General features: G+C 39.0%; 1 protein-coding gene across 8 annotated transcripts in view; it reads right to left on the bottom strand.

Annotated features, from left to right (window-relative positions):
• BABAM2 (BRISC and BRCA1 A complex member 2) overlaps positions 1–16,716 on the bottom strand; it is a 298,460-nt gene that overhangs the window by 47,587 nt on the left and 234,157 nt on the right. For all 8 annotated transcript variants that reach the window (XM_073338599.1, XM_073338597.1, XM_073338593.1 and 5 more), the window contains 3 exons: positions 7,230–7,329; positions 5,163–5,233; positions 2,558–2,640 (listed from right to left, as the gene is read on the bottom strand). In XM_073338599.1, coding sequence (XP_073194700.1) covers positions 2,558–2,640; positions 5,163–5,233; positions 7,230–7,329 — 254 coding nt within the window. The remainder of the gene's footprint in view (positions 1–2,557; positions 2,641–5,162; positions 5,234–7,229; positions 7,330–16,716) is intronic.

The raw sequence follows: 16,716 nt of genomic DNA, 5'->3' as shown, positions 1-16,716 counted from the left end.
TGTGCAACCCACACTAATGCCTGTACCACCAAAACTTCACTGCTAATTTTAGTGAGCTAGCTAGATGAAAGCCCGCGTGGGTATGTCTACATAAGCTGCAAATCTATTTTAAAAAGAATCTTATTCCTTTTACTTGGTTTGCCACGATGCCTTCTGCACATTTGCACAGTTCCTCATTTTTCTCACTTATACTTTATTTATTCTCTGAAGATTTTTTCCATATAGCAAATACATAAAGTACAACATTTTTTCAACTTAAATCTATCTGTGCTAGACATTTTAACAACAGGCTGATAAATATTCAACCATAATATACACAGTCATTTCAGTGGTTAAGAGATGAAAGTCTGCATTACTTTATTCAGGAAATGAAATGTAGGTTTCATTGCAATATCCTTTAGTACATGTAACTTATTTAAGTTATGCAGTGGGTTATTCAACAAGCAAGTGATGCAATGACTTGCACAGATAAGTTACTGCACAATTTACAAGGCCTTGGAGCTAATTCATAGTGACAAGCTGTTCCGTTATAATCATACCTCTCAAGGGCTCGACAGTCATAAGTAGAGAGCTCTGAATATTACTTAACAATTAAAAACTGCTCTACCATTTAGCAGAAGTTTGAATTTTGACTCTTATGAAACCTAGCTACTTCCATGTTTATTAGGGCTAATACCACGCTTTCTTCTCTCAAGACAAAAATCTGCTCCACGGGAAACTTTAATTTAATACAACTTAAAACCAAACTAAAGACAATAGGGATGAAGAAGTCTGGGGAGGGTTGGGGAAAAAGATGGGGAGAATGATGCAGAAAGTGAAGGAACATTTACTAGGACACCCCTGGCCGGTGAGAGCATGGAGTGGGAAATGAATGTATAAAGAAAGGTTGACTTGTCCAACTAGACCTTCTTTATTGGCTTATGCTGTAAGTCCTACAGCTATAGTGGGAATTACATCCAGTTTCAAATTTTCTGGAGTTCATAAACAATAGGATCAGATGTTTTCTTTAGAGTCGAAAATGATTATAGTCTCTTGCATTCAGCAAGTTTCTATTTAGACACCACCATCAGTGTTCCCATAGGAGGAATTGTCCCAAATTAAAGAAAAAAGAAAGAATACAATCAAGAATATTCCAGCACTAAAGGGCTAACAGAATACAATACTTGCAGGAGCAGTGCGGCATTTATCATTGTTCCACACTAAATGGCACCACAAAGAAGAGAAGAGAAGAGTACTAGTCAAAAATAAATAAATAAAGGGTAAGATGATTGACAGTCTGAGGACAGAGCACAGATACTCCTTCCCAAACCAAATACTCTCTGTATTTCTGTGTTTCTAAGATTCATGCATTTAAAGGCCAGAAGGAACTACTGGTATCATCTAGTCTGATCTCCTGCACAATGTAGGCCACAGAACCTTACCTAGTAATTTTTTCATAAAGCTCAGCTTTCGTTTGAGCTATAGCATATCTTTCAGAAATATATCCAGTCTTGATTTAAAGACTTCCAGTGATGGAGAATCCACCACATCCATAGGTAAGTTGTTCCAATGGTTAATTACTGTAACTGTGAAAATCATGCACCTTCTTTCTAGTCTGACTTTGTCTAAACTTTAGTTCCCAACCCCTAAGGAACTGGTTATATTTCTGTCTGCTAGACTAAAGAGCCACCAACTATCAGAAATCTCTTTCTCATGTATATACTTGTAGGTCATGATCAAGTCACCTCATTCTCACAACATGTTCTAGTGCTGTCTTGATTTACAAACTTAGTTTAAAGTGTTTGCATCAAGCATGCCCAAAACATAGCTGGAGTGTCAACTGTGGCCCACCGAGTCCTAAAATCTTGCTTGTGGCTGTCCTCTCTCTAACTACAGGAGGACAACAAAGGTGATCAGGTGCAGGTTTTTCTAGAGGGTGAATTGAAAAAAGCAACAACTTCTATTCATTTACCTTGGAAAATACAAGTACAAGAAACATTATGGATGTGTATATTATTTTGATCTAAAAACGCCCACAAATTTATTGGTTCGTGGCAAGTGATGAATGAATTTGGGTACCCCGGGGTTATGCACACTAATGGCCTGGGTGCCAACATGTGCTGCTAGAACCTTGTGGCAAGTTACTGGAGCACTTTCCCCAGGGCCGGCTCCTGGCACCAGCGTTCCAAGCAGGTGATTGGGGTGGCAGTCAGAAAGGGGCGACAGAGTTTCCGCGGCAGCAGCTTCTCCATTCCGCCAGCAATGGCGGCAATTCAGCGGCAGCTTCTCTCTCCCTTGCCGTCCACGGTGGCAATTTGGCGGCAACAGGTTTTTTCACTGCTTGGGGCAGCAAAAATGGTAGAGCCAGCCCTGACTTTCCCAGAATACATTTGGTGTTTTTATAAATTAGAAAATCAGATCTATCTGCATAAATCATCCCTCATTCTCAAATCGCAGTCAAGATTTTGTGTTTTCAAAAGTGTGATGGCCACATCAAAAATACATAGTCATTAAATAAAAATAGTCAAAGCTGTTTGCCTTTTTTCCTTTTACAGGAAACAATTTAACAGCTACTCACTGTGAACAAGGAAGCAAAAATCTTTCCACATCAGCAACAGTGTGAGCTTTGTGAAGCCCTCTGCATCATATTCCACCACACCACTATAAAAACAGAAATATAAAACAAGAACACAGTTTTACACAATATTCCTTACAATAATAAACAATAAGCAAATGGATATTGAGTTAAAGCGAAGGAAAATACTCAAGATTTTACTTTATTTACTATCTGCTATTATGTTCTATCCAAATGCAGGCTGCATGTGGCTCCTCTCAAATGGAATAATTTTCTAACTTCCATCACAATAATGGAGCTTCCATCTGAGGAATGGCTATAGTCATTGTAAACAAGATACTTTTGAAAATGCAGTGAGCTCTGCTTATGGCACTTGCAATGATAATTCAGTAATAACTGAACATATCTACCCAAAACTGCATGTATGTTACTCAGAAAGAGATCATTAATACACTATGACATTGAAGTTAGATGTAAAAAGCAGAGACCTTACTGAAAATCTAGGGACCCATGTCATAACATTGACTTCCAATAGTCTAGGTCAGGGGTGGGCAAACAACGGCCCAGGGGCCACATCCCGCCCTCCAAACATTTTAATCTAGCCCTCGGGCTCCTGCTGGGCAGTGGGGTCTGGGGCTTGCCCCACTCTGGCACTCTAGGAGGGGAGCAGGGTCAGGGGCTTGCCCTGCTCCGCGTGGCTCCTAGAAGCAGCGGCATGTCCCCCCTCTGGCTCCTACGTGTAGGAACAGCCAGGGGGATCCACACACTTCCCTAACCCCAAGCACCGCCCCTGCAGCTCCCGTTGGCTGGGAACTACAGCCAATGGGAGCTACAGGGGCAGCGCTTGCAGACAGGGCAGCACGCAGAGCTGCCTGGCCTCGCCTCCACATAGGAGCTGGAGCAGGGGGGACATGCTGCTACTTCCGGGAGCTGCTTGAGGTAAACGCTGCCTGGAGTCTCCACCCCTGCCCCCCATCCACGCCCCAACCTCCTGCCCCAGCGCTAACCCCCCTCCTGCCCTCTGAACCCCTCGATCCCAGCCCGGAGCACCCTCCTGCACCCACAACCTCACCTCAGAACCCGCACCCCAGCTGGAGCCCTCACCTCCTCCTGCATCCCAACCTCCAATTTCGTGAGCATTCATGGCCCACCATACAATTTCCATACCAACATGTGGCCCTCGGGCCAAAAAGTTTGCCCACCCCTGGTCTTAGGTGGAGTCTAAATCTGACAATTTATACATCGAAAATATACAAATATACATTCAAAATCCACAAATCATATTTTAAATTTGAAGAAGAGCTTTCACATGGACATATTTTTTAGTCACAGAGAAAAAAAATCCATATGACAGCTGAATTAATATCTTCATCCTCGATTCCTGATTATCTTATATTGTTAAACACTCAGGCGTGTCAAATTACTGTGGTGCTGTTGTTGTTATTGTTATTTTTGCTGCTGTTTTTTTAATTTAGTTTTTGTATATTGTAAAATTTATCACATTGTCATAAATAATACACAAGGACCTAAATTCTGATTCAGTTGCTTATGCAATTCCCCTTCCCCCCCCCCCGAAATGGATTAAATACCCAAACCAGTGTATGACAGCATCAGAACATGTAAACTGGAATGTTTCAGGATACTAATTTGTTATGTACCATGTGCGTTTCATGCTTTTCATCATCAACTGAGAGGTAAACAACTTTATCTTATCGACCCTGGGATCAGATGGGCTCTACGGTCATGTTTAAACCACAGCAGGATGCTAGCACAGTTTACTTGGTCATTATGGAGATGGATTCTTTTTCCCTTAAGAACTGTGTTATAAATCAACTGCACAGATGGAGGGTTTTCTGTAGCACAGATTGGATTGAATGATTCTCAGAAAAGAAATCATGTTTTTAGTCAGACCAGTTCTCCAAGGTCTGTACTAACTTCTGATTTGCACCATGGGGTAATTTAAGTCATTGATATCAATCTATAAAGACTTATATGGTTTGGATCCATAAAAGAGACTGCCTCTCTCCTTAGGTGTCATTGTGCCACCTCAGACCATCTGGGGTGCTCCTCCTTACAGTCTCTCTATAACCATCCATCCATTCATTTTTTGATGTGCCTATTGTCATAGTATCTCTGTAGTCACTCTATACAGAAATAAGGAAACTTCAGTTTCTTCCCAAAGGGATGAAATCTACTATCTCCTCCTCATTTTAGCTTACTTCCTGAGTTGAATCAATGTGGTGGCTGGCTTCCAGAAGTAATAATGCTGGATTGCTTGTTAGCATCACTACCAGGAGAAGGCCCATGTGCATCATTTTCTGAAGATGCTAGATGTGGACTTATCCAGTGGAAGTTAATTATATACAAGGGTCATGTAATAAGCATGCTCTCCTGCCCTACAGCAAGTTTTACCTCTAGCTTCAAGTCATCCTGTTGATTGTAGCTGCTATAGTAGGATTATATATAATGTGTCAGCAGAACCTTATAATGAGAGGTAGAATGTCATTGCCTCAGCTAACAAACAAGACATCTAACTGTGAATCAGAAAGGTAAAATAATTTTGCTTTTGCTGCTGTTACAGGAGAAGATGCATTAAAAGACGACTTACGTTCCAAAGTGACTCAGGAAAGCTGCAATATACTCCCTTCTCTTGTGGTATCCCTGAATAACATACTGTACCTGGGGGGGAAAAAAGCCAACCTAAAGCTATGAAGACATTTTACAGAAAGAAAAGGCTCCCAACTTTTCATATTTTTCTAGTTTTATGGGAGAAATCTATTTACAGAATATTAATAACATTGCATCCTACTTTTAGATGGCATGTTTCATCCTAAAGGATCCTAAAATGCCTTTCAAACAAACTGTACACAGGGCTGTCTTCATTCACCTGTAGGTGAAGCAGCACCCAGTAGCACTACTGTGCAATAAGAAGTGAAGAAGAATATCATATCCAGTTGAAGCAATAGAAAGAACCTTAGATGAGCAATATGTAATTGGCTGAGCTAGCATTTGGCCAGGATGCTAGAGAAACATCCTGTTAAGAAAATTGCTTAGGACCATAATTGTGTGTGTCATCTGAAAAACAGCATCTCTAGCAGCAGAGTACTTCCTTACAGTAAGCTGTATTATTGGCTTCAGGCTGACCCAGATAGAAGAGAGCCACTTACTGAATTGTCAGCACCAAATTCTGAAGTATCCTGAGTTTCCCTTGAAAGTCTTTCATCCCAGCACTGATCCAGACCACTACACTTAGGTTGGAAGATCTGAGCCCATTGAATAGTCCTTGCTTTACATGAATAGCTCTGTTGACTTGAATGGATTACTTGCAAGATAAGCAAGGTTTGACTCATGATGAAACCAACACCAAAGATGCTAGGCTGAAGGAGTATCTAGTTCCCAACTCATTATGTTATATCTATAGGATGCTTCCATTCATAGTCACTTATACAAATCCTACTTTGCTTTTCATAATGGAAACTAACTCTTTTAGAGCCTCTTAATGCAGAGAGAAAGAAGAGTGGGGAAAATATATAGTTTATTTGTGTTGGCTATGGTAACATTGGATTTCCTTGGTTGGCAAATGCTTGTGTTAAGTTATTTGAAATAACCTTGATACAATCAGTGCTCAGAGCTATGTTATACTCTCTCAAAGTAAAATAATTCTATTTATGAAATAGGACTTATTTCAGTTTATAAAAAAGTGCTCAGTTTGAAGGCTTTGTGTGGGATCTGAAGCATTATTTTGGAAAAAGGAAAACAGATGATAAGTTTGCTTAAGTAACTTTGTTTAAAAAAAGGATAAAAACAGTCCTGTGTACATGTAGGTTTCAAAAACGGAAAGTAGTTTTAACAGAAAACCACAACAAAACAGCTCTAAAGATAGATTTCTGTATAATTATGGAAATGCATTTTGAAGGAACCTTTTCTAAAAGACATTTAATTTCCTCATTTAAACAAGAAAAACAAAAAATATGAAATAAAAAAGACAAATAGGGAATCTACAGTAACCAGATTGCTGAATATCTGACCCTAAGTTACTGTTCTAAGTTAAAAACTACATTTAAATCATCTGAGAAAATTTTCAAAATACTGTACCTAATGAATAAATCTTCTCTTTGGCTGAGACTCTAAGCCAAACGGAATACAACTTTCCATTAATGGAAAAGGTAAGTGGCTATTACTTTACTATATCAACATTCATCAGAGAAGATGAATCAGTCCATCTGGATGAATCAGCTGAGATAATATCACTGTAACAGGACCTTTTGTCAAGTGCTCACAATCGACAGTAATCTAGGGATAGTTAGATGTCTTTCCACTGAAAGATAAATTCAATGGCTATACATTGCTATTTATCTAGCAAGAGAACAATAATATGTTGGGGTGACATTTTTATCCTAATGTACCTTAAAAGAATAAGAAAACCCCTTTAAAACCCAAGAAATGCTGTATACCTACAACTCCCACTGACTTTACTGGGACATGAAAATGTTCAGTCTCTCACAAGATCAGGTATAAGATGGTGTTACTTGAATAGTTTAACTTGCTTGAGTTTGCTTTACTTAAATCATCTGGTCGAATAAGTAGAATCCTTTGTTTCCACAGTGGTTTCATAAAAGTGCTTGCAAGGTACACAAGAAGGAAAGGAGAAATTACGTTCTCTGTATTAACTTACCTTGTTAGTTAGCAGCTGGCACACTTGTGGTACATAGTCAATGAGACAGCCTCCACCTGGAAAAGCTGGGATGTGAAGGGCAGAGGAGCCTCCAAGAGCACTAAAATTAAAATAATTTTATTTCACAATATATCAGATGCTACTCCTACGGGACACGTTAGTGATTCTTACCTTTCCCAATGTAAAAAGCCCAGCATCACACTAAGAAAAGGTTACAAACTGATTTTTATTAGCCCTGGACTATGTAATAAATATTAGAGATACAAACCGTAACTTTACTGTATACTGCTGACACCTTACTGACAGCAGACGTCTTTAACCAAGAGTATCAAACCCCTCCAACTGGAAGAGTTACGTGCTCGTACTAGGAGTGGCAGACATACCAACCATCCTCTCGAAGAATAGTTTTAATTTTATTTATTTAATTATTTGTATTATTTTTATCACCATTGCATCTAGGTTCATAGCAGCTTAAATGCAACCAGACATTGCATCAAATTGTACACAACAGACAGTATAAACAGCCTTCCATGTAACACCCAAGCATCCATAAATAACCCACTTATCTCCACAGTAGTTCAAAAAGAGTAGTTTCTCAACACCTTCGAGAGCCACTAAATAACATATCTATTATCCCTACCAAATCCTGTAAGTGTGAGATCAACACTTCATGGTCAAGCATATCAAAGGCATATCCAATAAAATCAACATGAACGTTTGACTGGAGCTGGCTGCACTGTTTTAAAATTACATTATGTGCCCTCCCCTTTTCTTGACTAGCTCTATACCTGAACTTTGTCCATCACTAGAAAAAGATCATCTGAATAAAGGTACTAATTCTGTCCCTGTACCACACCTAGACCAGAAACCAGAATGTGAGAAACCTAGGACAGTGAGAGGAACCCAAAGCTGCACTGGAACAACCTTTTCAATAGCCTTTCCCATAAAAGGAAGATTTGAGGGAGGACTGTAATTGTCAAGGCCAGGAACTTCATCTGATGGCTTCCTCTGCAAGCAAGGCCCTAACTACTTTTTCTTAAATGTTGATTGTACACCCAGATAAAGGCAATACCAGTTTTTTCAACAACAGACCTAAATCCTTCCCATTGTCTTTTACCAATCATAAAGGGGCCTGAACCTATCTTACAGGTCATGGCTTGTATCTCTCTTTGAACATACAGTACTTCTCTATAAATGAAACTAAGCTCCAAAAGTTAAGATGTTACTTTGTCTCACGCTGTTTATGTATTTCTCCCACAAAAACATTAAGATCCAACAGATCTTCTCTGCAAAGCAAGGTCCTTATCCTACAAAGGGATCCTCGGGCATGAATTCTTATGCCTTGACCAACTTTTTCTTTGTCTAGGTAGAAGGTTCTGTACTGGCAAAACCCTTTGAAGGATAGAAGCCTAATCGAAAATTTATCATTATGAGGTACACTGAAATCTGTTACTGAAACAGTCTGGAGTCAGCAGATTGTTCATCACATGAAATAGTTCTGTAGGTCTGGACTTTGCAGATGCAAGATTGAATAAGAAAAAGAAAACATTTCAATGTATATCACAGCCACAGAGGAACAAAACTCATTATGCTGTCATTAGTCAAATATGGAGCCATTTTTTGTCAACAACTTTAGTTTCCTTCTTGGTTGCTTTGTTTGTTGCAGGTCATCTATTTTCCAAGGTGATGTGTTGAGGAGTATGGGAATGCTATCTGGTCACTTATGGATGATCATAACGTATTAGCCGGCCATCAAAAGCGCGGTCCGATAGCCAAACACTAATTTCCCCTCAGAAAATTCTAAAATTATATTCAGATTGGAGGAATGAAGCAGGGTCCTCATCCTGACAAGTTAAGAGTGGGCTCTGATCCTACTCTGAAGATGATAATGATCGGGCCATGTCAAGTTTGCAATCACCACTCCCTATATTATACAAATATATCCCCTGAACACTTCTACCTTTAAACAAAGGAAGTGCTACTGCCCATCCCACAGTCTCCCTTGCTTCAGTTGCACTCAAATCTAAGGCTCCTCTCAGCAGTAAGATTCCACTGGAGATGCTCAAAATAGTACAAAGAAAATCAGAGATTTCTCTTTTGGTTCCAACAGACATAAAAGAATCTCTAACAGTTTTCAAATGCTGCTTCTTTTCTAATATTGCCCTAGTGCAATCCATTTTCCAGACTCTGAATGATTATTTAAAATTTGTGACCAATGGCTTGTCTACACTAGAGAGTTTTGCCACTTTAACTGTAACAATTATAGATAAAGTGGCAATACAATTCTCTACTATGAAAGCAGTTATACCAGTATAAAAATGCCTATACCAGTATAGCTTACTCTGGTTCAGGTACTGAAATAACCAATAAGCAATGCCATTCTAAGGCCATGTCTACACTTGCCATTTAAAGTGGAAAAAGTCCCTTTTTTTTTGCGCAAAAACCATGGGAGTGTCTACACTTGCCAATGACTTTTTGCAGTGAAACTCAGAAGTTACACCACAAAAAGAAAACCACCTCCACGAGAGGCATGCAGCTCTTACCGGTGATGCTTTTGCAGCCATGTGCAAGTGAAGACACGTTCTTCCTGTGTAAACAGCTTTTAGCCTCCGGAGGATATCCCACAATGCCTAGGTGACCACTCTGGCCAGCAGCTTTGCTGTTCTGTTGTGAGGTAAAAAAAGACATTCACACCTCCCCCTGTAAAGCCCAGGGAACTTTGAAACTCCCCTTCCTGTTTTCTTGGCAAGTGCTCACTTATCTGGCCAGGTGACAATGGTTATCCACGATCCCCTGCTTGGAGCAATGCTGAGCTACTGGAGCTTATCAGTGTTTGGGGAGAGGAGACTGTGCAGGGACCGAGGATGCGCCGCGATCACACGACCCATCGTCAAACTGGAGAGAGCTGCACTGTGGGACAGCTGCCCTCGAGCGCTGCTCTCATCCGCGATGGAAGTGCTGCTAATGTAAACAGTCTCTGGCGCCTGAGGAATTAAGTGAGTACACAAACCAGTGCTTTACTTTCACCGGTTTCCTATCACCGGTGAAACTTACACCGCAAAAACTCTGCAAGTATAGACATATCCTTTAAGACACCTTTATACTGATATAACTGCACTGACATTAGGTTAATATCAGTATAGATATACTGGTAAAATATCACACCTCAAACTGAAGTAGTTATAGTGGTATAACTTTTCTAGTGTGGAGCAGGCCTAAAAATGTCTAGGAAAACTAAAAGGAGTACTTGTGGCACCTTAGAGACTAACCAATTTATTTGAGCATAAGCTTTCGTGAGCTACAGCTCACTTCATTGGATGCATACTGTGGAAAGTGTAGAAGATCTTTTTATACACACAAAGCATGAAAAAATACCTCCCCCACCCCACTCTCCTGCTGGTAATAGCTTATCTAAAGTGATCACTCTCCTTACAATATGTATGATAGTCAAGTTGGGCCATTTCCAGCACAAATCCAGGGTTTAAACAAGAACGTCGGGGGGGGGGGGGGAGGGTTAGGAAAAAAACAAGGGGAAATAGGTTACCTTGCATAAATGACTTAGCCACTCCCAGTCTTTATTCAAGCCTAAGTTAATTGTATCCAATTTGCAAATGAATTCCAATTCAACAGTTTCTCGCTGGAGTCTGGTTTTGAAGTTTTTTTGTTGTAATATCGCAACTTTCATGTCTGTAATCAGGTGACCAGAGAGATTGAAGTGTTCTTCGACTGGTTTATGAATGTTATAATTCTTGACATCTGATTTGTGTCCATTTATTCTTTTACGTAGAGACTGTCCAGTTTGACCAATGTACATGGCAGAGGGGCATTGCTGGCACATGATGGCATATATCACATTGGTGGACTCACAAATCTTGGGAGACAGGCCAGTCCTTGCCTACAGACAGCCCCCCAATCTGAAGCAAACACTCACCAGCAACCACATACCACACAACAGAACCACTAACCCAGGAACCTTGCAACAAAGCCCATTGCCAACTGTGCCCACATATCTATTCAGGGGACACCATCACAAGGCCTAATAACATCAGCCACACTATCAGAGGCTCGTTCACCTGCACATCCACCAATGTGATATATGCCATCAAATACATTGATACATTGGTCAAACTGGACAGTCTCTACGTAAAAGAATAAATGGACACAAATCAGATGTCAAGAATTATAACATTCATAAACCAGTCGGAGAACACTTCAATCTCTCTGGTCACGCGATTACAGACATGAAAGTTGCGATATTACAACAAAAAAACTTCAAATCCAGACTCCATCGAGAAACTGTTGAATTGGAATTCATTTGCAAATTGGATACTATTAACTTAGGCTTGAATAGAGACTGGGAGTGGCTAAGTCATTATGCAAGGTAACCTATTTCCCCTTGTTTTTTCCTAACCCCTCCCCCCCCAGACGTTCTTGTTAAACCCTGGATTTGTGCTGGAAATGGCACACCTTGATTATCATACACATTGTAAGGAGAGTGATCACTTTAGGTAAGCTATTACCAGCAGGAGAGTGGGGTGGGGGGAGGTATTTTTTCATGCTTTGTGTGTATAAAAAGATCTTCTGTACTTTCCACAGTATGCATCCGATGAAGTGAGCTGTTGCTCACGAAAGCTTATGTTCAAATAAATTGGTTAGTCTCTAAGGTGCCACAAGTACTCCTTTTCTTTTTGCGAATACAGACTAACACGGCTGTTACTCTGAATCCTAGGAAAACCAAAGCATGCTTAAAACAGCAGAGATGGAGCTAGCCCGCCAAACCATGAAGAGAGAGATGGAAGGCAGAAGGTAGGGTAGTTGTTTTGCTGCTACTATAAAGATTCTCAGTCTGCCTGAGAAAAATCTTTGCCTTACCATTTCTAAGAGGAAAAATATGTTGCCCTTTCACCATAAAAATGTCTTACAAATGTTCTCCTTAATTAATATTCTGCTGATTTCATAGAAGAGGAGTTTTCCAGTCTGGTTATATTTTTAATTTGAACTAGTGAAAAGATATTTTAAAAACTCCCTTAGCAAATGAAATCCCTATTAAGCATGTGTGACATATATTAAGAACCAATTTTGCCAACTACCTGGAAATTAAAACGTAGATATACTGAGCTTAAGGAAATAAATCCATCCTATATGAACTCAAGTAAGAATGTATGTTCAATTATAAGATATCTATGCATTTAAACTGCATAAAAATCTGCATGCCACTAATCCCCTTAAATCCATTATTGGGGAAAAACGGTGACATGCCCTGTACAAGAAAGAAAGACTCATCAAAATGCTCAGGCACATCTAATTATGTGGTAATCTATTAACAAAGATAAAAGGGAAGATAATGTTTTGGGAAAACTGGATTAAAAAAACCCCTAAAGATGTCAGACTTTTTGGACAAAAACAGTTTTGGAGTTTTTTAGAACCATAAACAAAAATTAGGGTAGAAAATATTAATTTTGGCAGCACTACAAATGTGTCAATGTATGTAAAAAATCTTGAGGAATGAGTTCATGTTCCTCAAACAAGCACTTACTAATGAACACAATAGAGAGAAGCTATAGTATTAGTGAGCATGCAAACCACAAATGGATACATTTTAACATATTTTATAATTATTTTACAGGTCTTTAATATAAATTAATAGAAAATGATGAAGTTATCTCCCCTGGAAGTGCTTAAAGGAAACAGGAGACTACAAACACGTAATCTGCAGTTGTCCAAGAAACAAACAATTTTAAGAAGATCATAAAAAAGAATCAAGCTTCTTCAACTTAATGTATCCAGGTGCACTACTTAGTAGAATCAAAATATCAGTACAAAAAGGGTAGATAAATTTCACCGAATTAACTAATGGATGAAGATTATCCTTAAATACTGGAAAGATACAACAGTATCAACAGAAAAAGAACAAATTTTTGGAAACGCATCTTAAAAAATAATACATGTGGAGAATGAAATGGAAGAGTATAGCAAAATGTGAGAACTATTTCTAAATTCTATCAAGAGAAAAGAAAATAAATGAAATTCTAAAATAGATGAAATACAGGTCTAGCATTTAGGACTTATGTAATCAAGTGTGTAAGCAGATCAGGAATGTGTGTGCAAACAAAGCAGGTGTGTGCTCACAAGCATGCAAAAGCACGTTTACTCTAATTTAAAATAAGGCAATTTATTTACTTCCTTTAATCATAATATATTTGTAAACTGAGCTAACTTTTAGGTGTTGCAAATATCAGTGAACACAGAGAACATTTAAAAAGCCAGGGAAGTTTGAAATATGGGCAGAAAGGTATCAAAATGAGATTGCTGGAAAGCTCTATTGCTTAAAGCAATCTAGGGATGCAGACATACTGTGTTATGGAGTAATGAGAGCCCTTCTCTATACAACTAATAAAGAATTAAAGGAGGGTAATTTTATGTCAATCCACACGGGGTTATGAAACATATGTCCTGTCAAACTATCTAGATATCTTTTTTTTGTTGCGATTACAAGTTTGGTTGAAAAAGGTAGTAGTGTTGATGTAATACACTTAGATTTTTGTATGCAGTGTAGTTGTGGCCCTGTCGGTCCTGGGATAAAGAAGAGCTCTGTGTGGTTCGAAAGCTTGGCTCTCTCACCAACAGACAGCCAATAAAATATACTACCTCACCCACCTTGTCACTCTAGATATCTGAAAGGCATCTGACTTGATACCGCATAACATTTTGAGTAAAAAACTAGAAAGATATAAAATTAACATGACACACATTAAGTGGATTAAAAGCTGGTTAACTGATACGTCCCAAAACGTAATTGTACATGGAGAATTATCATTGGACAGGTGTGTTTCTAATGGGGGTATTGCAGGGATCACTTCTTGGCCCTACTCTATTTAGCATTTTTATTAATGACTTGGAAGAAAACATATCACCACCGATAATATTTGCAGATGACACAAAAATTGGGGGAGTGGGAAATAATGAAGAGGACAGGTCCTAGATTCAGAGTCATCTGGACCACTTTTTACACTGGGCAAAAGCAAGCAATATGTGTTTTAATATGGTAAATGTATACATCTAGGAACAAAGAATGCAGGTCATACTTATAGGATGAAGGACTCTATCCGGGGAAGCAATGACTCTGAAAAAGATTTGGGGACCATGGCGGATACTCAGCGGAACATGAGCTCCCAGTGCGATGCTGTGGCCAAAAGGGCTAATGCAATCCTTGGATGCATAAACAGAGGAATCTTGAGTAGGAGTAGGTTATTGCACCTCAGTATTTGGCATTGGTGAGACCACTGCTGCAATGCTGTGTCCTGTTCTGGTGTTCACAATTCAAGAAAGCATATTGATAAATTGGAGAGAGTTCAAAGAAGAGCCACAAGAATTATTAAAGAATTAGAAAATATGCCTTACAGCGATAGACTCAAGGAGATCAATCTATTTAACTTAAAGAGAAAGTTAAGAGGTGACTTGATCTCAGCCTAAATGAGGAACAAATTTTTAATAATGGGGTCTTCAATCTAGCCAAGAAAAGTAGAACACAATCCAATGTCTGGAAACTGAAATTAGGCAAATTCGACTGGAAATACGGTGTACATTTTAAACAGTCAGGGTAATTAATCATAGGAACAACTTATCAAGGGTTCGCAAAAAGAAAAGGAGTACTTGTGGCACCTTAGAGACAGGAGAGCTGCGGGGGGGATCTTTTGTAGTGATAATCAAGGTGGGCTATTTCCAGCAGTTGACAAGAACGTCTGAGGAACAGTGGGGCGGGGGAATAAACATGGGGAAATAGTTTTACTTTGTGTAATGACCCATCCACTCCCAGTCTTTGTTCAAGCCTAAATTAATTGTATCCAGTTTGCAAATTAATTCTAATTCAGCAGTCTCTCGTTGGAGTCTGCTTTTGAAGTTTTTTTGTTGAAGAATTGCCACTTTTAGGTCTGTAATCGAGTGACCAAAGAGATTGAAGTGTTCTCCGACTGGTTTTTGAATGTTATAATTCTTGACGTCTGATTTGTGTCCATTTATTCTTTTATGTAGAGTAATTTAAAGAGACTCTCTGTGACAGACTGATCTAACTCACAGAAGTTGGAAATGGGAAACTGTCCATCCCTAGGCTAATGCAGGACTGTTCCTTTCAGTGCTTTGTCCAGGATTGTTTTAAGTCTCTCCAGTGACAAGGATTACCGCCATGGTCCATTAGAGGCTACTGTGTAGTTCATCAGATCATTCTTGTTGAGATTTTTTTCTGAGATTATCTTTTCACTCCATTTTCCTTTGCTCAATTTCTCCCTATTGCTTTCAATTTTAACCACTGGCTCACCTTAACCAATTCTTCTCTTTGAGGTTTGAAATCATCATACACTTGTAGGTCTTCATTATATATCCCCTTAGTTGACATTAACCAAGGTAAACCTATTTAGATTTTTTAAATTTGTTTTTCCTCCTACAGCAGACTGTGCAACCTCATGATCATTAAGATGCTTTTCTCCGAATCTCCTCCAGTTTATCTACTTCTTTCTTGTATTGAGAGGCTCAGAACTGCATACAACATTGTAGGTGCATTCTCACAAGTTTTTTCATAGATACATAGATTCCAAGGCCAGAAGGAACCACTGTGATAATCTGACCTCCTGTACAATACAGGCCATAGAACTTCCCCAGAATGAGTCCAAGAGCGTATGTTTTAGAAAAACATCCAGTCTTTATTTAAAAATTGTCAGTGATGGAGAACCCACCACAACCCTTGATAAGTTTCAGAGTAGCAGTCGTGTTAGTCTGTATTCGCAAAAAGAAAAGGAGTACTTGTGGCACCTTAGAGACTAACCAATTTATTTGAGGATAAGCTTTCGTGAGCTACAGCTCACTTCATCGGATGGTGTAGCTCTCGAAAGCTTATGCTCAAATAAATTTGTTAGTCTCTACGGTGCCACAAGTCCTCCTTTTCTTTTTGCGGATACAGACTAACACGGCTGCTACTCTGAAACCTTTAAATTATGAGAGAATTAGACTGTGAGATATTCCAGCTGTTAAGAGTCTTTTACTGAAAGTTTATTTTAAGATGATGCTTACTCCAATCGTTACATATTTCAGTAGTTATGAAGTCAGAGGACAGAACCTAATTTCAACAGAAACTATCCAACATCATACTGATAAGCCCTGCTAACTGATATAAATATCTGCCTCAACAGGTAAACATACTAGTGCCTGCCATTGCATTGCTTTTACTGAATGATCTCAAGTGATCTAATTACTTTAAGAAAATAAACATTGTAAGTAGTTTCAAAAGAAACAATTGAAAAAAAGGAAGCTATGTAAATGTAATTTTAGAATTTACTGTAATAATTATTATTAACCATATGAACAAAGACAAATCAACACAGCCTTTGTATTCTGCTCTGAAGGACATGTCTCTCGTACCTCATCAGTCCTTTCCGTCATTCTCATCTGGACTGTGCATGCCTCTTTCTCCCGCTTTTGGGCACCATGAGAATGC

This window comes from Lepidochelys kempii, chromosome 3 (genome assembly GCF_965140265.1).
Source record: "Lepidochelys kempii isolate rLepKem1 chromosome 3, rLepKem1.hap2, whole genome shotgun sequence".
Classification (NCBI taxonomy): domain Eukaryota; kingdom Metazoa; phylum Chordata; order Testudines; family Cheloniidae; genus Lepidochelys; species Lepidochelys kempii.
Note: the sequence above shows the minus strand (reverse complement) of the source record. Positions and strands in the feature narration are given on the sequence as shown.